The sequence below is a fragment of the Dipodomys spectabilis genome, unplaced genomic scaffold, assembly GCF_019054845.1.
Source record: "Dipodomys spectabilis isolate Male_0828 unplaced genomic scaffold, ASM1905484v1 ptg000018l, whole genome shotgun sequence".
Lineage (NCBI taxonomy): Eukaryota > Metazoa > Chordata > Mammalia > Rodentia > Heteromyidae > Dipodomys > Dipodomys spectabilis.
The window spans coordinates 14,450,368-14,472,129 of record NW_024870695.1 but is presented as its reverse complement, the minus strand read 5'-3'; the positions used below and the strand labels follow the sequence as shown (position 1 = coordinate 14,472,129).

General features: G+C 51.6%; 1 protein-coding gene across 1 annotated transcript; it reads left to right on the top strand.

Moving 5' to 3' along the window:
* Window positions 1–3,987: 3,987 nt before the first annotated feature.
* Osbpl7 (oxysterol binding protein like 7) lies at window positions 3,988–20,380 on the top strand. The gene is made up of 23 exons (XM_042674015.1): window positions 3,988–4,116; window positions 5,362–5,495; window positions 5,591–5,716; window positions 5,869–5,922; window positions 7,180–7,293; window positions 7,647–7,742; window positions 7,857–7,974; window positions 8,699–8,802; window positions 9,449–9,541; window positions 9,627–9,759; window positions 9,843–9,937; window positions 10,127–10,222; window positions 11,665–11,802; window positions 12,310–12,403; window positions 13,516–13,763; window positions 13,982–14,119; window positions 16,822–16,885; window positions 16,997–17,075; window positions 18,346–18,490; window positions 18,590–18,734; window positions 18,822–18,948; window positions 19,133–19,255; window positions 19,391–20,380. Exons 2-23 carry the CDS (start codon window positions 5,421–5,423, stop codon window positions 19,497–19,499), a joined length of 2,514 nt encoding a protein of 837 aa, XP_042529949.1. The 5' UTR covers window positions 3,988–4,116; window positions 5,362–5,420; the 3' UTR covers window positions 19,500–20,380.
* The last annotated feature ends 1,382 nt before the right edge of the window (window positions 20,381–21,762 follow it).

Below are 21,762 nucleotides of genomic sequence, written 5' to 3'. Positions count from 1 at the left end.
GGTTGTGCTATCCTCCATTGGAGATGTGGAAGCATTTGGGGTGGGAAAGTGGCATGCATGACTTGGATTCCACTCATGATCACCTCCTCAGATACAGGACCACTTGGAGATGCAGAGGAATTCTCTTTCAAAATAGAGGCATCCCTGAGCTTTATTTTCTTAACCTGGGACCTGAAAGGGGAAGTTTCCCAGGCATCTTGCCCTGACCCTCTTGTCCTCCTGTGTTTCCCAACCTACCCCACAACCTCAACAATGGATGAGCTGGTAATTGGGCTAACAGTGACTCATTAACAGCCTTCATTGTGCTGGGTCTCATGCTAAACGATGTTTCTTTATCTTCATGGTGTAGCAGAGACATTCAGTGCCCTGTGAAAGATCATTGACAGAATGGGGACTTGAAGCAGACACTGCTTTGAAGCCCTGACCATCCACACTAGAGCTTCTTCATTAGATTATCCAGAAATGGGTCCCTGATAGATTCCACTTTTGGGGTATGCTGTGTTGCACAGCTTTGTGACAAATTGAAATGCATTTTGTTTCCGTCATCTCTCACTCTTCCTACTTCCTATAAGTCCTCTTCCCTTGTATCAGTCACACAAATGACATCTCTTACATGCTTGTTCCTTTGTTGTTGTTAGTTGGAGCTTAAACTCAAGGCCTGGGCCTTGTCCCTGAGCTTTATAAAGACTAATTCTCTACCACTTTGAACACAGCACCACTTTCAGTTTTCTGATGGTTAATTGGAGATAAAAGTCTCATGGAACCGGGCGCCGGTGGCTCACGCCTGTAATCCTAGCTACTCAGGAGGCTGAGATCTGAGGATCTCAGTTCAAAGCCAGCTCAGACAGGAAAGACCGTGAGACTCTTATCTCCAATAAACCACTAGAAAACTGGAAGTGGTGCTGTGGCTCAAGCTGTAGAGCACTCGCCTTGAGCTGAAGAGCTGAGAGTTAGCACCCAAGCCTAGAGTTTAAGCCCCACAACCGACAAAAAAAAAAAAGAGTCTCATGGACTTTCCTGCCTGGGCTGGCATTGAAACACGATCCTCAGATCTCAGCCTCCCAGTAGCTTGGATTACAGACGTGAGCCACTCAGTTTATGCTCATCCTTTTGTTGTCCGCTGTCACGTGTGCCCAGTAGCTAATACGTCTCAAGTGGGTCTGCACAAAAGGACTAGGGGAGCTAGGAGTCTTTGTAATGGGGGGCCTTGGTATCCACCAGAGTAGGAGGCTTCCCCCCAAGGTTTTCTTTTATTCAATTTTTAAAAATTGAGGCTGCAATTTAGCTCATTGGCAAAGCATCTACCTAGCATGTGTAACATCCTGGTTTGGATCCCCAGTACCAAAAAATAAAAGACAAAAAAAATACGATTAAAAAAATTGTTATTGTAAAGGTGTACAGAGGGGTTACAGTTACATAAGTCAGGTAAAGAGTACATTTCTTAGCCAGGTGCTGGTGGCTCACGCCTGTAATCCTAGCTACTCAAGAGGCTAAGATCTGAGGATCATGGTACAAAGCCAGCCTGGGCAGGAAAGTCCATGAAAATCTTTTTTTTGTTTGTTTGTTTTTGTTATTTATTTATTTTTGTCAGTCATGAGCCTGAACTCTGGGCCTGGGTTCTATCAGCTCTTTAGCTCAAGGCTAGCGCTCTACCACTTGAGCCACAGTGCCACTTCTGGCTTTTTCTGCTTATGTGGTGCTGAGGAATTGAACCCAGAGCCTCATGCATGCAAGGCAAGCACTCTACCACTAAGCCACCTTCCCAGCCCCTCCATGAAAATCTTATCTCCAATAAACCACCAGAAAACAGGAAGTGGCACTGTAGCTCAAGTGGTAGAGTGCTAGCCTTGAGCTGAAGAGCTGAGGGACAGCACCCAAGCCCAGGGTTCAAGCCCTGCGACTGGGGAAAAAAAAAAAAAGTACATTTCTTGGCTGGGTGCCAGTGGCTCACACCTGTAATCCTAGGTATTCAGGAGGCTGAGATCTAAGGATTGCAGTTCAAAGCCAGCACCCCAAGAAAGTCCATGAGACTCTTATCTCCAGTTAACCACCAGAAAACCGGAAGTGGATCTGTGGCTCAAAGTGGTAGAGTGCTAGCCTTGAGCTGAAGAGCTCAGGGACAGTGCCCAGGCCCAGAATTCAAGTCCCACAACTGACAAAAAAAAAAAAAAGTACATTTCTTTTTGGACAATGTCACTTCTTCCCTCACTCTCCCATTTTTCCCCCTCCCATCCTATCCACAAGTTGTATAGTTCATTTTCAATGTAGAGTCTAGTGACTACCATTGCTGCATTTGTTCACCCTTTGTCCTATTAATGTGGTCCCCCCCCACACCTACAGTCTCCGCCCCCCCCCCCTCCCCCCCAAGTCTTAGAGAACCAGCAGCTCCTTATAAAGGATCTGATGTTGAGCTACTGGCCTACCATTTGTCCTTGAGAGCACATCCTAGGTAGATCCTGTGGTGAATTAAGAGAGTTCTTCAGCTTTCCTTGTGGGACTTGGAGCCATGCCCCAGTGTCCTTAGTCCTGGACAGACACTGTCTGGCAGTAAGATTTGCAATGACTTTTCCATGGCTTGAGCCAGGCCCAACTTCCCACAGTGCCCAACTCTGTAGGTGTCCAAGGATGCTCAATCACTGTGAAGTGAATTAAAAGGCCCTCTGAGGCTCCCAGATGCCAGCGTTGGTCTGCCCAGTGCTGCTTAGTGGTTCTCCCTGCCTCCTGAACTCTGCTGGATACACGTGGCACCCCTCCCCTAGAGGCTGGAGCAGTCCTGGGGTTCTGAATGGAGCCAGGAGAGCAAGCGACTCAGTGATGCAAAAGACCTTTGACCATGACCAATACTGCGTGGAGGCAACAAGCAGATAAGTGACATCATACCGTCACCTCCTGGTGCCAAAGTCCCACCACAAAAACTCAAAAGCATCTCTTTTTTTTTTTTGAGGGGAGATCTGGTCCTAGGGCTTGAACCCAGGGCCTGGGTGCCACCTCTGAACCTTTGTCCAAGGCTAGTGTTCTACGACTTGAGCCACAGTGCCACTTCTGGCTTTTTCTGAGTACTTTATTGGAGATAGGAGTCTCATGGACTTTCCTGCCCTGGCTGGCTTCTAATTGTCATGCTCAGATCTTCAGTAGCTAGGATTACAGGTGTGAACCACCAGCTCCTAGCTTCAAAACATCTTTTGAAAAAAAAAAAAAAAGGTGTGTGTGTGGGGGGGGGGGAGTGCTTTGTTGCACTTAAAGCTATCCATTTGAATGAATTCTAGAATTCTAGATCTTTCTTGGGCCAATTTTCACACTTGGGCAACTGAACACAGTACTCCAGCAGAAGTATAAATGTGCCCAGAAAGTGAAGGGACCCAAGTTAGCTTTCCTTTATAACAGCCGGCTGGTGACTGGCTCATACCTGTCCCCCTTCTAGAGACTCAGTGCCCTGGAGTTTTGTTTTACTACTTGGGCATTTCCAGACCCCCACAGGCCTCCCCCTCAATGAGCAGCCTCTGCAGGGCTGCAGGCCATCTCTACCTCCTGCCCTGATTGCCCTGCTGACTTGGCTCCTGGCACTGTGGTGTACAAGGGGTAGTAGGGCGGCATCTGACCCTTCCCATCAACCAGATCACCTCTGCAGCTGAATTTTGTAGTCTATTTCAGATGTAAAATGAGACACCAGGGTCAATAAGGAAATGGCCTTGGGCACTCCCTGGGGGCGAGTTCATACTAGGTAGAATAAATCCTATAGCACCACTGGCTGGTGGCCCGCAGGTATCAGTCCTCTGATCTGTCTGGAACCCTGCTGTGGTGACTGTGGTCCCCCCACCCCACCCCATTCCCAAGCCACTCCGGTGGTTGAGCCCTGAGTCCTCCGGGGAGCAGGGGGGCAGAGCTGAGCGGCTGCCCGGAGCTTGGCGGGAGGAGGCGACGGGGGAGGGGCAGGTGGGGAGATCCGGCTGGAGGGGAGGCTCCGACGTCTCCTTCCTTCCTGGTTCCTGCAGCAGCAGCAGCAGCAGCCACAGCAGCTGCCACTGCTCAGCTCTGTGAGAAGGTAGCCGGGTGACTCGGAGACAGTGACTCAGAGGCAGAGCGGGCCAAGGAGCACGGGCGTCCATGGACCTTGGGGTAAGGGGGCCTGGCTGGCACTACCTGCCACTCCCCGGGAGGGCCTCCTACCTAGAACTGGAGAGTCTGCTTATCTGGAGACAGGGCTGGGAATGGAGGTAGCAGGAGATTGCCCACCTGGCTTAACTCCTTTCCACTGACAGCCCCGCCTCACCCTCCAACATCCCTTCTCCCACCTCCCTGCAGGCAGCCCTGGGGACCAGGACAAGGGCATCGAGATTCCCAAACACCAGAAGAGTTTAGCAACTTTCAGTGGCCGATTGCAGGAGTTCTCCCTCGGGTCAGCCTGGACCCCCCCGTGCTGTGACCTCCTGGCCACCCTTAGCCTGCCAACTGCTATGTCCTGTCCCTTTCCCATTCCTGCCTCAGTTCCTCAGGTGCTCCCTAGGCACTGATCAGGAGATCTGAGCTGCTTCCCCAGCCCCAGGCCAACCTTGCCCCTCCAGTCCCCTCCCCCAGCGCTCTCTCTCTCTCTCTCTCTCTCTCTCTCTCTCTCTCTCTCTCTCTCACTCACTCACACACACAGCCTCATGCATTATTGATATCCCAGTGGAGCCAGGATGGCCAGGGCCCGTGCCAAAGGCGCCTGTGGGCATTGCTGGGTGACCTGGGCAGACCTCTGGGTGTTCTTGGCCACTTCTCCCACCCACATTGTCTATCAGCCAGTGTTCTGCGCTCTCTGGGTGGGAGTTACTTCTCAGGAGCCACAAGGACTGGGGTCATAGAAAACAGATGGTGAAGCTTTGAGGATAATTGAGGGTCCAAGGAGGGAATCTTAGAGGTATGCTCGGTGGGGAGAGACACAGGGGGTGGGGAGATAGGAGTTGTCCCCATGCAAAAAAAAAAAAGGGGGGGGTGCCCAAGAACTAGAAGCTATGGGGTCCAGTTGGTGAGAATCTGAGGGGTTCTTTGCAAGGTAATTGTGTCACCAAGCCATAGTGGTGGGGCATGGGGGTCCCGGAGGAAGAGGCATCTGGATTGATGAGTTCTTGCCTGCTCAGACTCTGAGTTCTATCTCTTCTTGGAGACCAGCTCACCTCTGGATTCCCACCCCCCCCAACCCCCAACCAAGGAATCCTAAGAAAACACCAATTGTTTCCTGGAGCCCCAGGGTAGGTTCCTAAGGTGGAGTGGGCCATGTTTCTGAGGTTTCCACCATTCTGTCTGCCTGCCCTGATCTTGGTTTGTGGGTAAGGATCTGTGATAGCTGGGTCTGTGTTCAAGTGGTCTCTCTCTTGCTTCTAGGCCCTTCCCCAAACAAGGTGACATCCTTTACTTTCCACTCTGCTGTACCTGCCTCTTCCATGGACTTCCAAGAGAGGGACAGCCCTTCCCTGGCTGAGAGTACTCAGTCCTCAAAGCCCAGCAGTGCCCAACAGGTCTGAGCAGGGAGCACCAATGGGTGGGCCTTGTTTGGGGTCCAGGTAGAAGAGGGTGGATGTGGTGGGCTCATCAGCAACTGCCCTCTCTGCAGACCTCTGAACTGTGGGAGGTGGTAGAGGAGCCTCGGGGCAGGCTGGGAACAGAAGGCATCATGCCTGAGAGGCAGGAAGGCCACCTGCTCAAGAAGAGGAAGTGGCCTCTGAAGGGCTGGCACAAGGTAGGGTGACAGGGCAAGGGGAGGGGCCACATGTGGGAGGCTGCTAGACTGCTCTGGTGTTTGTGTATGGAAAAGAAAAGTCTGTGTGTTTGCTCTCTCCCCACCCTGTCCTCTCGGCTACACCTTCCCATCCCTTCTGGGCAATGTCACAGAGGTACTTTGTGCTCGAGGATGGGATCCTGCACTATGCTACAACCAGGCAAGACGTAAGTCAGGGCCCTGTCTCAAGGGGTGTGAGAGGAGTCTTTTCCAGAATGCTCTGAGCAGGCTGGGGGGGGGGGGAGGGGAGAGAGGGAGGGAGGGGTAGGGGAATCTAGACTCAGCCAGAGCAGGGTGTGAATCCTGGGGTACACTATTGGCATTTTATATTTGGCTCTCTGTATCCTCTGGCTTTCCAACTTGCAGACTCAACCAACTGTAGATCAAAAAGAAAAAAATATCATATAAGAGCAGGGAAGTTGGCTCAGTGGTAGAGTGCTTGCCTCGCATGCACAAGGCCCTGGGTTCGATTCCTCAGCACCACATAAACAGAAAAAAAGCCAGAAGTGGTGCTGTGGCTCAAGTGGTAGGGCACTAGCCTTGAGCTGAAGGGCTAAGGGACAATGCCCAGGCCCAGAGTTCAGCCCCTATGACTGACAAAAAGTCATATATATATATATATATATATATATAATTTTATTTTATATATAATATTTTATGTAATAAAAATATTTTATTATATATAATAAATATTATATATATTAACTTACACCTGTACTGATCATATAGTTTCTTCTTGACACTATTCCCCAAACAAGCTAATATTTACAACTGTTTACATAGCATATACACAATATTAAGTAATATATGTAATCTAAAGGTGACTTAAAGGGCTCAGAAGAGGATGCATGGGTTTTATGCAAATACTGCCTCTTTATATAAGGGTCTCTCTCGAGTGTCCATGCATTTCTGTATCTTCATGCATCCTAGAACTCTTCCCCTGAGGATACTAAGAGACAGCTACATTCCCTGGGTGTCAGCATCCTCCCCATAAGACAAGGAGCATGCTTGCACACGTATAAAGTTGTTATCATGGGCACTGGGGAAAGACTGCACTGCAGGCTCTCCGGAATGTTCCTGGGTACCAACTAAGTGCCCAAGGAATGGGAGTTTTCTCATTCTGCTCCTTGTCCCCATTCTCGTGCTGGGAATAAGGAGCAAGGCTTTACTCCCAGATTTCCTCCAGGTGTTGTGTCCTTCTTATGCCGTGCAGATCCTTGCCCTGTGGCTTCCTAGAGCTCAGCAAGAAGCTGGATATAATAGCACATTGTGTATACAGGAAATAATTGACAATGCCCTTCTAGTGTGACTTGGACTTGAGGGTGAATTGCTGTCTGGCCCTTGAACCAAGAGGGGCCTCAGGGAGTTCTATAGCCTTGGGAACCTAAAATCAACTCCTGTCCTCTACTAATCCTCCACCCCAGATCACCAAGGGGAAACTCCATGGCTCCATTGATGTCCGGCTGTCGGTCATGTCCATCAACAAAAAGGCTCAGCGCATTGACCTTGATACTGAGGACAATATCTACCACCTCAAGGTAACATCTAGGATCCAGGAAGTGTTTGGTCACCATCCTGGCAAAGGTCTGTGGCACAGGCCCAGAGACTCAGGATCTGAGGGCCTCAGGATCTTTTCCTAAGTTGTCAAAGAGAAAGTTGCCATCATAAAACAGTCAAAGGCAGATGCACCCTGTTAACTTTTATGTGAAGAGACAGAGCCAAGGGCTCAGGCACTTGAGATGTTGTGCTCTGCAAGCCTGCAGGAGGGAAGGAGTTGTGCAAACTTAACAGAGAGAACCCCTCTTGCCTGGGGACCAGAGCCCCAAATTCTTGCTCCTGGAAAGTAGACCCTCTCTTTAGATATTGCTCCTTTTCTCCAACACTTCTACAGATCAAATCCCAGGACCTTTTCCAAAGCTGGGTGACCCAGCTCCGTGCCCACCGCCTGGCTCAGCGCTTAGACATGTCCAGCACTGCTCATCGGAAGGTAGGATGGGCCCCAGGATGAGATGTGGCAATTCAGGATGGTGGTTGGGGGGAATCTGTGAGACCAGGGGAGGTGGACACCTTCCTTCCTGACCCTTGCTTGATTGACCCACAGGTTCCTGGCACCCAACTTCTAACAACGAGTAGTGCCTCAGCCCTACCTGGTGTTGGACCTCGAGAGAAGGTGTCTTCCTGGCTGAGGGACAGTGATGGCCTAGACCGCTGCTCTCACGGTAAGGGTTCTAGGTCAGTACCTGTGTGGGGAAAGCCTAGGCTGTTGGGTCTAGGTAGCATCAGAACAACAGGAAGCCCCAGTCTGATGGTAGAGATACTTCTACCTCCAGGATGATCAAGTCTCCTTGGTGGACCCTCCCCTAAGGGAGGGTCCACAATGCTATTGTGGGCAAAAGTCCAGGGAGAAAGTGCGCTTTAGAATGCAGTCCTATAGACTGGGAAGGTGCCTCAGTGGTAGAGTGCTTGCCTCACATACATGAGGCCCTGGGTTGGATTCCTCAGCAGCACATAAACAGAAAAGGCTGGAAGTGTGCTGTGGCTCAAGTGGTAGAGCACTAGCCTTGAGCTGAAGAGCTGAGGGACAGCGCCCAAGCCCAGAGTTCAAGCCCTACGACCGACAAAAAAAAAAAAAAAAAGAATTTGGTTCCAGCAGTACAAGACTGACCTGTTGGCCCTGAGAGGGAAATGCACACCAAGAGCAGGAGAGTGGAAGGGTACCTGGCCTGTGCACAGAGAACAGAGATGAAAATGGTCTACAGAGATGGAGCTTCAGGCCTCCCAGAAAGGCAGAGGAGGCCTGCTAGGCCTAGAAGGGAGGGGAGCAGAGTGAGGATTTCTTTGGCTGCTGGTGACATCTTTGGAGGAAGAAGGAAGCCATGGGACAGATTGGGATCCCCGGCTGGTAGTAAGAGAGCAACATCCTCCTTTCTTCTACCCCCCCAGCTCTCTCGGAGTGTCAGGGGAAGCTGCAGGAACTACACAGACTCCTCCAGAGCCTAGAGTCCCTGCACCGAATCCCCTCAGCCCCTGTGATTCCTACACACCAGGTAGGGGCCAGGGTTGAGGCTGGGGCTGCCCAGGGCCCCTCCTCAGCTACTTCTCAGATAGGCCTTCATTTCTCTCCCTATCACTATGGTCTTTCCTTCCTTCCTTCCTTCCTTCCTTCCTTCCTTCCTTCCTTCCTTCCTTCCTTCCTTCCTCCCTTCCTTCCTTCCTTCCTTCCTTCCTTCCTTCCTTTCTTTTTTCTTTTCTTTTCTTTTTTCTTTTTTTGTCAGTGGTGGGGCTTGAACTCAATGCCTGGGTGCTGTCCCTGAGTCTGTTCAAGGCTAACACTTTTCCATTTTGAGTCACAGCTCTACTTCTGGATTTTAGGTGGTTCCTTGGAAATAAGAGTCTTATAGAAAAAAAAAAAAGAGTCTTACCGCTTTTCCTGCCCGAGCTGCCTTTGAATCTCAATCTTTAGCCTCCTAAGTAGCTAGGATTACAGGCATGCGCCACCAGCACCAGTCTCACTGTGGTTTTCTGAAGAGCCACACTGCTTAGATGCCTCTCTCCTGGGACTTCCTGTGGACACACCTCCCCGAGGGTACCATACCCTATGTACCTGGGGTCACCTGTGTTGTCCTCCATGCCTTTTCTGAGCGTGGCTGGCTACTGCCGGTCAAATGCAATTATCTGATCTCAACCTGCCAGGCCTCTGGGACAACAGAGAGACCCAAGAAGGGAAAACGGACCAGTCGCATGTGGTGTACACAGAGCTTTGCCAAGGACGACACCATTGGACGGGTGAGGTGGGGTGTGGGCCCCAAGTTGCAGGGGTGGGGTGCCCCGGAGGAGATTGTAGCTTCACCTATTCCCTTTTACCCACAAGGTTGGTCGTCTCCATGGCTCTGTTCCCAACCTGTCCCGCTACCTGGAGTCTCGAGACTCCTCAGGTCCCCGTGGGCTGCCACCTCCAGACTATGCCCACCTGCAGCGTAGTTTCTGGGCCCTGGCTCAGAAGGGTGAGTGTACACCGGAGGTGGGGGGACAGAGAGGAATGGGAGGACAAGGGCCAGGAGTCTGATGGCCTGCCTTCCCCGGACAGTACACAGCTCCCTCAGCAGCGTCTTGGCGGCCCTCACCACTGAACGGGACCGACTGAGGGACCTACACCAGGGCTCAGAGCTGTCAAGGATGGGGGTGAGCCTTGGGGATGGGGGGGGATCTTGGTCAGGGGGAGGGCTCCAGGCAGAGGACTTCGGTCCCAGATCCTATAGCAGGTCTGCACCTGGGCTGAGAAGATGGCACAGGCAGACCCTGGGGAGGTGAAAGTGGCGGATTGGGGAGGACTTTAGCCTCTGACCACTGTCCTCTCAACCTCTGCCTCAGGTCTCCGAGGCTCCAGCTGGGCAGAGGCGCCTGCACTCTCTGTCTATCTCCTCAGATACCACCGCGGACTCCTTCAGTTCCCTCAATCCTGAGGAGGTAAGGAGCAGGGTGGCTGAAAGGGTCATTTTTCTGGTTCTATTTTTCCTGGCAGGAGTGAAGGTCTGGGTGGTTTAAAAAAAAGTTATTTTTAGTCCTGAAATAGCTGAGATAGGTCGGGCACTACTGGCTCACGCCTATAATCCTAACTACTTAGGAGGCTGAGATTGTGGTTTGAAGCTGGCCCAGGCAGAAAAGTCTGTGAGATTTGTGTCTCCAGTTAACCAGTAAAGAGCCAGAAGTGGATGTATAGCTCAAATGGTAGAGTGTCTGCCTTAGTAAAAAAGCCAAGTGAGAACATGTGGCCCTGAATTCAAGCCCCAGTACTGATACACCCCAAAAAGAGGGCTGGGATCTGGCTCCGTGGTAGAGTGCTTGCCTAACATGCATGGAGTGCTGGGTTCAATTCCTCAGTACCACATACACAGAAAAGGCTGGAAGTGGTGCTGTGGCTCAAGTGGTAGAGTGCTAGCCTTGAGCAAAAGAAGCTCAGGGACAGTACCGAGGCCCTGAGTTCAAGCCCCAGGACTGACAAAAAGGAAGGAAGGAAGGAAGGAAGGAAGAAAGGAAGGAAGGAAGGAAAAAGAAAGAGAGAAAGAGAGGAAGGAAGGAAGATAAAAATGAAGGAAGGAAAGAAGAAAGAAGAGAAAGAAAAAAATTTTCATTTTTCTTTTCCATATTTTATAATATTGGTCATTGGACCTAGGACCTCTCATGCGCTAGACCCCTTGTATAGCATGATGGTCCACTTGAGCCACACCTCTAGCCCTCTTGTTTGTGTTTGCTTCGAGATAGGGTTTCGTTAACTTTGTCCAGAATGGCTTTGAAATCTTGATCTTCCTGCCTTTGCCCCTGAGTACCAGGGATTACATGCGTACACCACCATGCTCAGCCTACACAGCTTTTTTTTTTTCACATAGCTATTTTTGACTGATCCTTAACATCTACAGAAAGCTATTACTTTAATTTAGAGTCCATGAAGGTGATGATTATTCGTCTCCATGTGACAAAACTGAGGCCTAAAGAAGCTTAACTGATTAGGACCAGGCTCCCACTGTTTAGAACTGGACTCTAGGGCTGGACTCTGTGGTTCTGAATCGGGCTCCACAGTAGAGCGGCCTACTGAGCTGAGCCTCAGTGCCCTGATGGGGGCCCCACCCCTTTGTAAAGTAGGGGTGGGTGTCAGGTTTGAATGACTCAACACGTCAAAAGGACTCAGAGTCCGTGCCAGGAAGTGTGAGCAGTTATTATGGACCCCATGAGCCCTCCTCTCAGGCTGCAGTTCGTACCCCACTCCTTCTCCTCTGCCTCTGCCTGCTCAGCAGGTGTCAGGCTCTGAGTCCCTAATAGACTTTCCTCTGGAGGAAATGGTCAGGCCAGGAGGAGGCCTTCCTGGCCTCCAGAGTGGCCCCGGGGGCCTGATGCCCATCTGGCTCCCACAGCAAGAAGCTTTGTACATGAAGGGCCGAGAGCTGACCCCCCAGCTGTCCCAGAGCAGCGTCCTGTCCCTTGCCGACTCCCACACGGAGTTCTTTGATGCCTGCGAGGTTCTGCTTTCCGCCAGCTCTTCAGAGAATGAGGTGAGGGAGGAGGAAGCTGGCAGGGAGCGGGGAAGCACTTCAGGAAGATCCAGGTGGGCTCAGAGAGACTCTGTGGCTTTGCACAGAAATCTCTGCTGGGGACTCATCTTCCAATTCACTGTGTCTGCCCCACTGGGTTCTTGGAAACAACTTCAGGTCTACCTCTAGTCATCTTCCCATGACCCCATTTCACCTCCATGCTTCTTAATCCTCTTGCCCTAAACCCTGCATCTCAGCAGCCCTCTCCCCGCCCCCACCCCACCAACTTCCCTTCCCTTGGTGTCATGCCAGTTTTCCAAGTTCCCTCATTTTAGTTGAGTTCTAGGTCCTCTCCTAGGAGGCCGGGCACATTCTACCATGTTAGACCTCCCAGGGGAGTGTTCTGGGGCTCTTTCTCTTTCCCTTCCTCCCAAAGGGCTAGCTGGGCACATTCTTGCTAGGCCCTGAGCTCTGCTCAGCTGCCTGGGGAGACCTAGTCTGCCCAGTTTGTCATATGTTCTGGCCCAGGGCTCCGAGGAAGAAGAGTCGTGCACCAGTGAAATCACTACCAGCCTGTCTGAGGAGGTGCTGGACCTCAGGGGAGCTGACTGCTACCAGAAAGGTACCAGCTGGGTGTGTGGGCATGGGACAAGAAGGTCTGGAAGGGGGGAGATGGAGAAACTGTATCTATCCAGATACAGAACATCCCTCTGGTGACTAGAGGGCTAATGGTTTTGGATGTTGACCCCAGAGGTGACACCAGAGCCATGAGCTAAGGAATGTTCTAGGAGCAGCTTTGAGGAGTAGGCTAGATTTAGGCCTGGTCTGGCCTTTGTCCCATTAGGCAAGAATACTTAAATAGGGCTTGACAGAAAAGGAGATGATTCCATAGGGACTGAAAAATAGACAAAAGGCCCTTCTTGGCCAGTTTTTAGCAGAGTGGCTTAGAGCCTCTAATGTTACTGTTTCCTCTCCTATAAAAGAGGCAGAATAATCTACATCTTCTGTGTGTAGTACTGGGGTTTGAACTCAGGGCCTAGCACTTTCCCCCCGCCCTATTGTGGGGCTTGAATTCTGGGCCTGGGCACTGTCCCTTAGCTCTTCAGCTCAAGTCGAGTGCTCTACCACTTGAGCCATAGCACCACTTCTGGTTTGCTGGTAGTTAATTGGAGATAAGAATGTCATGGACTTTCCTGCCCAGAGTTGGCTTTGAACCACAATCCTCAGATCTCAGCTTCCTGAGTAACTAGGATTACAAGTGTGAGCCACTGGTGCCCAGTGCCCGGTGCCTAGTGCTTTTGCTTCAATTGTTCCACTCAAGCCCAGTACTCTACCCCTTGAACCACACCTCTACTTCTAGCTTTTTGCTAGTTAACTGATAAGACTATCTTGGATTTGTCTGCCTGGGCTGACTCTGAGCTGCAATCCTCAGATCTCAACCTCCTGAGTAGGTAGGATTATAGGCATGAACTACTAGTACATGATTAATAATCAACCTCTTGTTGTGTCTTCTGTTTATAAGGAGATCGGAGGTGAGGAGAGGGGACTCTGGGGACTTCTAAGACATTGTCCATAGCAAGGGACCTAGCTTTTCAACAGCTAGATCATCAGTTATCCCACCCACAGTGGGCAGAAAAGGGCCCTGGGCATTGGCATATCCACCAGCACAGACGGGCCTGCTAGGTCTGGAATGCCAGTATCCATGGGAGACTGACATGGTGGTGTTGGCCGCAGGGGAATGTGTTCCAGGGAGAGCTTCCGGGCCTCCCCGCCGCCGCTGCCTGCCAGCTGCCAGTGGGCCTGGGGTGGATGTGAGCCTGTGGAACATCCTACGTAACAACATTGGGAAAGACCTGTCCAAGGTGTCGATGCCTGTGCAGCTCAACGAGCCACTCAACACGTTGCAGCGGCTCTGCGAGGAGCTGGAGTACAGCAGCCTCCTGGACCAGGCCAGCCGCGTGGCTGACCCTTGCGAGCGCATGGTACCTGCCCAAGGCTCTTCCTTGTCTACCCCCCACCCCATCTCCTGGAGTCCTGTCTCTCAAATCCTTGTCTCCCAAAGTCCTGTCTGGGAAGATCCTTGTGCTTGGAGTTCCTCATCCAGACCCCAGGCTTTGCTTATGATGGGCTGGTATCCCCTTTCCAAGACCCCCCCTCTCAGCTCCTTATCCCCATGGCATTGTCCCTACCCTTCCTGCAGGTGTATATAGCAGCCTTTGCTGTTTCTGCCTACTCCTCCACGTACCACCGGGCAGGCTGCAAGCCCTTCAACCCTGTCCTGGGGGAGACCTATGAGTGTGAGCGGCCGGACCGAGGCTTCCGCTTCATCAGCGAGCAGGTGTAGTCCCTAGGGTGGGAGGGCTGGCCTCCAGGGCTGGGGCAGGGGAGGCTCTGGGTTTCAGGGACCTCAGGATAGATGAGTAGCACCACCAAAGCTTGAAGAACAGCATGGTGCAGGGAGCCTGTGCCAGGCCCAGTGGCATATGAAAAAGATGGAGGTCTCTGCTCCCTGTGGGAAGGTGGCTGAAACAGGTAGAAGGGAGGATCCACTCAGGAAGGCGCACTCTAGGAGGTGATTTCAATCCAGGTCTTGAAGGATGAGTGGGAGAAAGCCAAGGAGTAGAGGAATTTGGGGAACTGGGGTATACCAGACAGTGTGAAAGATAAGGTGGAGAGATTAAGAAGGTTAAAGAGGGCTGGAAATGTGGCTTAGTGGTTGAATGCTTGCCTAGAATGCATGAAGTCCTGGGTTCGATTCCTCAATACTGCACACACAGAAAAAGCTGGAAGTGGTGCTGTGGCTCAAGTGGTAGAGCACTAGCCTTGGAAAAAAAAAAAAAGAAGCTGAGGGACAGTGCCCAGGCCCTGAGGTCAAGCCCCAGGAATAGCAAAAAAAAAAAAAAAAAGGTTAAAGATGGAGCTGGGCCGGGCGCTGGTGGCTCACGCCTGTAATCCTAGCTACTCAGGAGGCTGAGATCTGAGGATCGCGGTTCAAAGCCAGCCCGGGCAGGAGAGACCGTGAGACTCCTATCTCCAATAAACCACCAGAAAACCGGAAGTGGCGCTGTAGCTCAAGTAGTAGAGCACTCGCCTTGAGCTGAAGAGCTGAGGGACAACGCCCAGGCCCAGAGTTCAAGCCCCACGACCTCAAAAAAAAAAAAAAAGATGGAGCTGGAAGGCAAGGAAGGCTCAATCCTGAGGAGCCTTGTAGGAGAAAGTGAGCAGCATTCTGGGGTTCTGTTTATTTTTAATCCTGAAGGCAGGCAGGATTGGGAGGCAATGGCTCTTTGCCAGGCACCATGGTATATGCTGGGTGGAGAGTTTGCTCCAAAGCTACGTCTCATGGGAGACACACCTGAAACAGATCTAGAGGGGGATTCAGCAGTGTAGGGATGGGGAAATGGTCAGTGGAAAGGAGTTTGGAGGAATTCAGTTGGCATGTGGAAGTGCTGGTTATCAGGATGGAAACTGAGTTAACAAGACATGCTGCCATATAGACTAGACTTCCACAGAAGATGTCAAGTTTGGCTCTGAGGTCAGGGGCCTGGAGCTGTATGGAGCTCTAGCAGATCTGGGAGTGGTCAGTGTAGAGGGTTGGCAATGTCATCAGAGACTCCCTCTGGGTTATTTCTGAGCAGGAGGGCAAATGGTCTGTGGTCCTGGGAGTATCAGCTGTGGTTTTGTTGTTGTTGTGGTTGTTATTGTTTTGTGTGTGTGTGTGTGTGTGTGTCTGCCTGTCTGTCTGTCTATTCATTTGTCCATCCATCCAGTTTCAGGGCTATAACTCAGAGCCTTTAGCTCTTGCTTGGCTTTTTTGCTGAAGGCTGGTACTCCACCACTTGAGCCATACCTTCACTTCTGGCTTTTATACTAGTTAATTGGAGATAAGAGTTTCTTGAATTTGTCTGCCTGAGGCTGGCTTTGAATTTCAAGCCTCAGATTTCAGCCTCCTGAGTAGGTAGGATACAGGAATGAGCCACCAATGCCAGCAGGATTTGTGAGAAGATGGTAACAATGTGAAATAGTACAACTGAGTACACAGTAGGAAACAAGCCTCTCATAGCAGAGATGTGCAGGTCTAGAAAGGGGAGACTTGCTCATTGAGATGAGAGGACAGGACTGATGGAGCAGAAAAGGGAGAGGATCAGGAGGGCTGAGAAGCTGTGGAGGAATGAGTGGGGTATGGCATTCAGAGGCCTTACCTACCCTCTGTTCTCCTTTGGCATGGGGACAAAGGTTAAAGAGACTCGCTTGGGTCCAAGCCCTTGTAGGATTGATGGGAGCAGGGCTGCCAAGGACCCAGAAGTACAGCAATGTGGAATTGGAAGTTTCTCTCTATGTGTCAGGGGAAAGATTGGAACCAGCAGTGCACAGAGGAGTCTGTGCCTACATTTCTGGAGAGTGGTGGGAGCAGGTCGCCGGGGGTCTTAGGGGAGAGAATAGAAGAGAATCTAGGTCTAGGGTGGGGTTGGCAAACCAGGAGAAAGTAAAATGGTTTGGGAGGACAGTGTTATGGGATTATGGGAGACAGGGAACAGGGAGAGGAGGGAGGAGGGAGGGCGGCGGGATGTTAGAGTTGAAGGTCACAATGGAGCCACTCCAAGTGAGGACAAGGCCAAGTGTTTGCAAGAGTGTGGGGCGGAGCCAGCTGATATGATCAGCTTTCAGCAGAGATTGGGAGAGAAGATGGTCCTCAGGGGAAGGGCTGGGTTTCAGGCAGGGCACAAGGTAGAGGCCATTGGCACTGCTGGGGGAACTATCTAGGTCTGAGCAGGGCTGTTCAAGGGCATCATTGGCAGGGCTACAGAGGGCCTCTGAGGGGAGCAGGCAAGAGCAAGAATAGAGGGCCTTGTGGAGAGAAGAGAGGATATAGATTTGGATGGTGGCCAAGGATGATAGGAGACAGGGGACCTGGAACTGACTGGTCTGGTTCCCAGAGAACTGGGGTGGGGGCAGGGAGCTTTGGGAGGCCCCTCAATGCCCAGTGGAGACCCCAGGCTTCCTAGGGACAGCCTCAAAAGAACTTCTTTGCTCACCAAGGTCTCCCATCACCCTCCCATCTCGGCATGCCACGCAGAGTCGGACAACTTCATCTTTTGGCAAGGTGAGGGGGTGGATCTAGGGGGAGACGGGGCAGGGATAAAGGACAGCCAGGAAGTGGCTGGGACACCCTCTGAGTTTATCTCTGCTGTTTCTTCTCCCAACCCAACTCCAGACATGAAGTGGAAGAACAAGTTCTGGGGCAAATCCCTAGAGATTGTGCCTGTGGGGACAGTCAATGTCAGCCTGCCCAGGTGAGTACCGGAAACTCCCAACCGCCAAGCCAACACCAGGGCTGCTCATGGGAGCCTGTGCTCCTGAAGCTGCTGGAACTGGTGGCCATGTGTGTACATTTTACACCTGCGTTTGCAGCAGCTGTGATAAAGAAAGGTGACAAGCCTCAGAGCAGTAAAGATGGAGGGGCTCGATGAATTCTAATTTGGTGTCTTGCATAGTTTTGACCATGATTCACACTAACGCTGCACTTCACACACACACACACACACACACACACACACACACCTAAACTGATGACAGGTCACAACCACATTTGAAAGAAACAAAACTCTCATCTAAGCTCATTCTACAGGGGTTGGAGGCATAGCTCAGTTGGTAGAGCACTTGCCAATGAGCCAAACATCAGGTACCTAGTTCGAGTCCCAATCTCCCACCTTAAAAAAAAAAAAGCTCATTCTACAGGTGGGTAACTGAAGCCAGAGAAGAAAGGAGGTTCCTTCAGACTGGCAGGGACCTTTCATAAATTCATCTTTATTTCTTTTTTTTTTTTCCTGCCAATACTGGGGCTTGAACTTAGGGCCTCATGCTTGCTTGCTTTCCTTCCTTCCTTCCTTCCTTCCTTCCTTGTTTCTTTCTTTCTTTCTTTCTTTCTTTCTTTCTTTCTTTCTTTCTTTCTTTCTTTCTTTCTTTCTTTCTTTCTTTCTTTCTTTCTTTCTTCAGCTCAAGGCTAGTGCTCTATCACTTGAGCCACAGTGCCACTTCTGGTTTTCTGGTTGTTTATTGGAGATAAGAGTCTCATGGACTTTCCTGCCCAGGCTCGCTTTGAACTGTGATCCTCAGGTCTCAGCCTCCTAAGTAGCTAGGATTACAGGTGTGAGCCACTGGCGCCTGGCAAGGGCCTCATGCTGTGGTTTGGCTTTTTCCTTCAAAGTTGTTTCTCTACCACTTGAGCCACACCTCCACTTGTGCCTTTTTGGTGGTTGATTGAAGATAGGAATCTCATGGCCTTTCCAGCCTGGGCCAGCTTCCAACCAAGATTCTCAGATATCAGTCTTCTGAGTAGTTAGGATTATAGGCATGAGCCACCAGTGCCTGGCTTTTACCTCCATCTCTCTTGCGTGTTTTGTAAGAGACTTGTTCATTCCATGCACTATGGGAAAGTGATTGAGTCCTCCCTCACCTTCCCCAGAGCCACGTGACCTGTACCAGTGAGACAGGCATCCTTCCACCCTCTACCACTTGTTCCCTAGGGCCTGCCACTACCCTTCCGTGCCCTGTCTCTCTCAGGTTTGGGGATCACTTTGAATGGAACAAGGTGACGTCCTGCATTCACAACATCCTGAGTGGCCAGCGCTGGATAGAGCACTACGGGGAGGTGCTCATCCGGAACACACAGGACAGCTCCTGCCACTGCAAGATCACTTTCTGCAAGGTAGGCGTGGCCTATCCTACCATACCTGCCCACTCCCAGCAGCCTCTGCCTCTCCAGGGCCCAGAGAACCTACTTCAGGCCCTGCCTTTTCTACCCCAGGCCAAGTACTGGAGTTCCAACGTGCATGAGGTCCAGGGTGCCGTGCTGAGCCGCAGTGGCCGTGTCCTCCACCGACTCTTTGGGAAGTGGAATGAGGGGCTTTATCGGGGTCCCCCACCAGGGGGCCAATGCATCTGGAAACCCAGTAAGTAGGGTAATCAGGGAAAGCTGGGCAGGGTGAGGAGGAACTGTGGCCCAGGACCCCTGCCCCAGTCCTTTACCTCCCCCCCAGACTCCATGCCCCCAGACCACGAGCGCAACTTCGGCTTCACTCAGTTTGCCTTGGAGCTGAATGAGCTGACAGCAGAGCTGAAGCGGACCTTGCCATCCACAGATACTAGGCTGCGTCCTGACCAGAGGTCAGTGCCCCAACCCAGGTACCCCCAGGCCCATTGCCCAAGCCCCAATGCCTCCGCAAGAAGGTCCCTCCTTGCAGAGCCTGGATCTGATGCTAGTAAACCACCCCAGAGACAGAGCCAGGCAGGGGAAAGAAGCTTTGATTTGGGGCGGGAGAGTCCCACTGACTGGGATCTGGATCTTCAGGTACCTGGAGGAAGGGAATATACAGGCTGCTGAGGCCCAGAAGCGAAGGATTGAGCAGCTGCAGCGAGACAGAAGGAGAGTCATGGAGGAGAACAACATTGTCCACCAGGCTCGCTTCTTCAGGTGCCCAACCTTGCCTTCTACTCTGTCCCTCCTCAGCCCAGGCCTTTCCCTTAGCCCCTTCCACTTGGAGTGGGCTCACCATGGGAGGGCAGTCTCCAGGGCCCAGCCTTGCCCACACCCACCCTCTTCCCCCAGGCGGCAGACAGACAGCAGCGGCAAGGAGTGGTGGGTCACTAACCACACATACTGGAGGCTGCGCGCCGAGCCCGGCTACGGGAACCTGGATGGGGCTGTGCTTTGGTAGCCCTGGCCCTGGGGCAGGAGGCTCAGGGCCTGCTCTCCTCCTGTCCCTACCTCTTCCACGGACACATGGATGAGGCCAGGCGCCCCCCTCAGGCAGCCCTGGCTCCAGCCCTCTCCCCTCTGCTGGCCAGAGGGGCTGCAGCTTAGCTCACCCCCACTGCACAGTTGGGGTTGGAGTCAGTCTGTTTCTCCAGTCTTGTTGCTCCAACAACTGGCATGTGAGACCCTTCTTGCTCTGCCATTCCCCTTTCTATCCCCCCTAGGGATGCTTGGGGAAAACGCTAGGCTCCTCAGTTCCCTGTTTCAGTGCCTTCCTAGGACACAGGGGACCCCTTGATGATCCCCAGGCTTTTTGTCACCAGGGCACTGGCCCCACTGTGAGAGGTTCAAGTAAGTGAAGGAAATGGAATGGCCTCTTCTCCCACTTGCCCCATTTCCAGTTTCTGCTCCTCTGCCCCAGTCCAGCAGGTCTTTCTCCAGCTCCCTCTGGCTGGTCCCTGGCCTCCTTCCCCTGCTGCATCCCTTTCCTTCCTAACTACAAAGCTCCGGCAGGCTCCTGCTCCCTTGTTCCTCATCCTCCTGTGGATCCTTCCATCTCAGCTCAGCAGATGCCCCGAAGTGGACAAGGCCTCTCCCAAAGGTGGAGATGCCTGGCCTCAGGCCCACAGGGAAGGAGTGCGCAGGCATGAGTGTAAAGTCAGTAGGAGTGTGTGTGTGTGTGTGTGTGTGTGTGTGTCCTGCTTGCAGGCAAGCAGGATTCTTCAATGTAGCCTGGGCATCCCACTGGATGTCCACCATCATTGCTGCTCATTTGCTCAGTTTGCCTCTGAGTCAGGTGAATTGCTGTGACATTCCAAGCTCCAATAAAAACTGATCCAGACATTGGCCTCTGACCTCATTGAAAAAAAAAATTATGTTCCACAGAAGGTCCATAGCCTTGACTCATCCTCCATCAAAATATACACCCTTGGGGCTGGGAAGGTGCCTCAGTGGTAGAGCGCTTGCCTCGCATACATGAGGACCTGGGTTCGATTCCTCAGCACTACATACGCAGAAAAAATAGCCGGAAGTGGCGCTGTGGCTCAAGTGGTAGAGCGCTAGCCTTGAGGTGAAGAGCTGAAGGACAGCCCCCAGGCCCAGAGTTCAGACCCATGACCAGACCCAAAAAAAAAAAAAACCAAAACAAAATATATACTCTTAACCCCTTAGCCCTGGGAATGAGGTGCCTTATTTGGAAATAGGGTCTTTTCAAATACAGTGAAATCTTAAGAGTCATAAGGGATTAGGGTAGCCCCTAATTCAGTGACTATTTCTGTATAAGAAGAGAAAATTGGGCACACAGATCTACCCAGGGGGAAGAGGACCATGGAAACAGGACATTTGGGAGTGGGCCGGATGGGCATATAGGCAGATTGGAGAGAGACATCTGCAAGCCAAGAATGCCAAGATGCTGGCAGCCAGCAAAAGGTACAAGACTCACGGAGAAATCTCACTTTGAGCTTCTGAGAAAGAATCAGCCCCACTGTCTGAAAGACCTCTGGCCTCAGCTGTGAGAGAAATGATCTCTGGAGTTTGTTGTTTGGTTTAGCTGTGTGTGTGTGTGTGTGTGTGTGTGTGTGTGTGTGTGTGTGTGAGTTGTGGGACTTGAACTCAAGGCCTGGGTGCTGTCCCTGAGCTTTTGTGCTCAAGGCTAATGTTCTACTACTTTGAGTCACAGTTCTACTTCTGGTTTTTCTGATGGTTAATTGGAGATAAGAGTCTGGCTGGCTTTGAACTGTGATACTCAGCCTTCTGAGTAGCTAGGATTACAGGCATCAGCCAGCTGTGCTGGGCTTAGTTAATTTTTGTTTTGTCTCAAGATAAAAACAAAGATCAAGGCTGCCTTTCCACCTCAGCCTCCTGGGAGCTGGGATTACAGAAGTCTGTCACTCATGTAGAACTTTGTTATGCAGTCCTAGAAAGGGAATGCTGCTACCTACTCACATGAACTGAAAGCCTAGGAGCACCCCCTTCCTTCGAGCCTCTCCTGCCCTTCTACCTCATGTCCCTCCACTCTGGCCCTTCATTCTGGTTCCAAAATCTCCTAAAGCTGGGCCTTCTAAACCCTTGTCCTGATGATCACACTCATGCTGGCTTTCAGAGTAATAGTTCGAAAGAGAAAACAAGGCTACTTCATTCTGCCTAAAAAACCACCATTACTTCCCAGTGCTTAGAGGCAAAAATCCAGATCATCAATCAGGTAGACAACTGCATGCTTGCTGGGC

Coding starts and splice junctions, on each gene's coding strand:
- Osbpl7 (XM_042674015.1), top strand. CDS start 5,421: ATGGACTTCCAAGAGAGGGACAGCCCTTCCCTGGCTGAGAGTACTCAG. Junction 13,764..13,981: donor CTGACCCTTGCGAGCGCATG/GTACCTGCCCAA, acceptor CCCTTCCTGCAG/GTGTATATAGCAGCCTTTGC. Junction 19,256..19,390: donor CACCAGGCTCGCTTCTTCAG/GTGCCCAACCTT, acceptor CTCTTCCCCCAG/GCGGCAGACAGACAGCAGCG.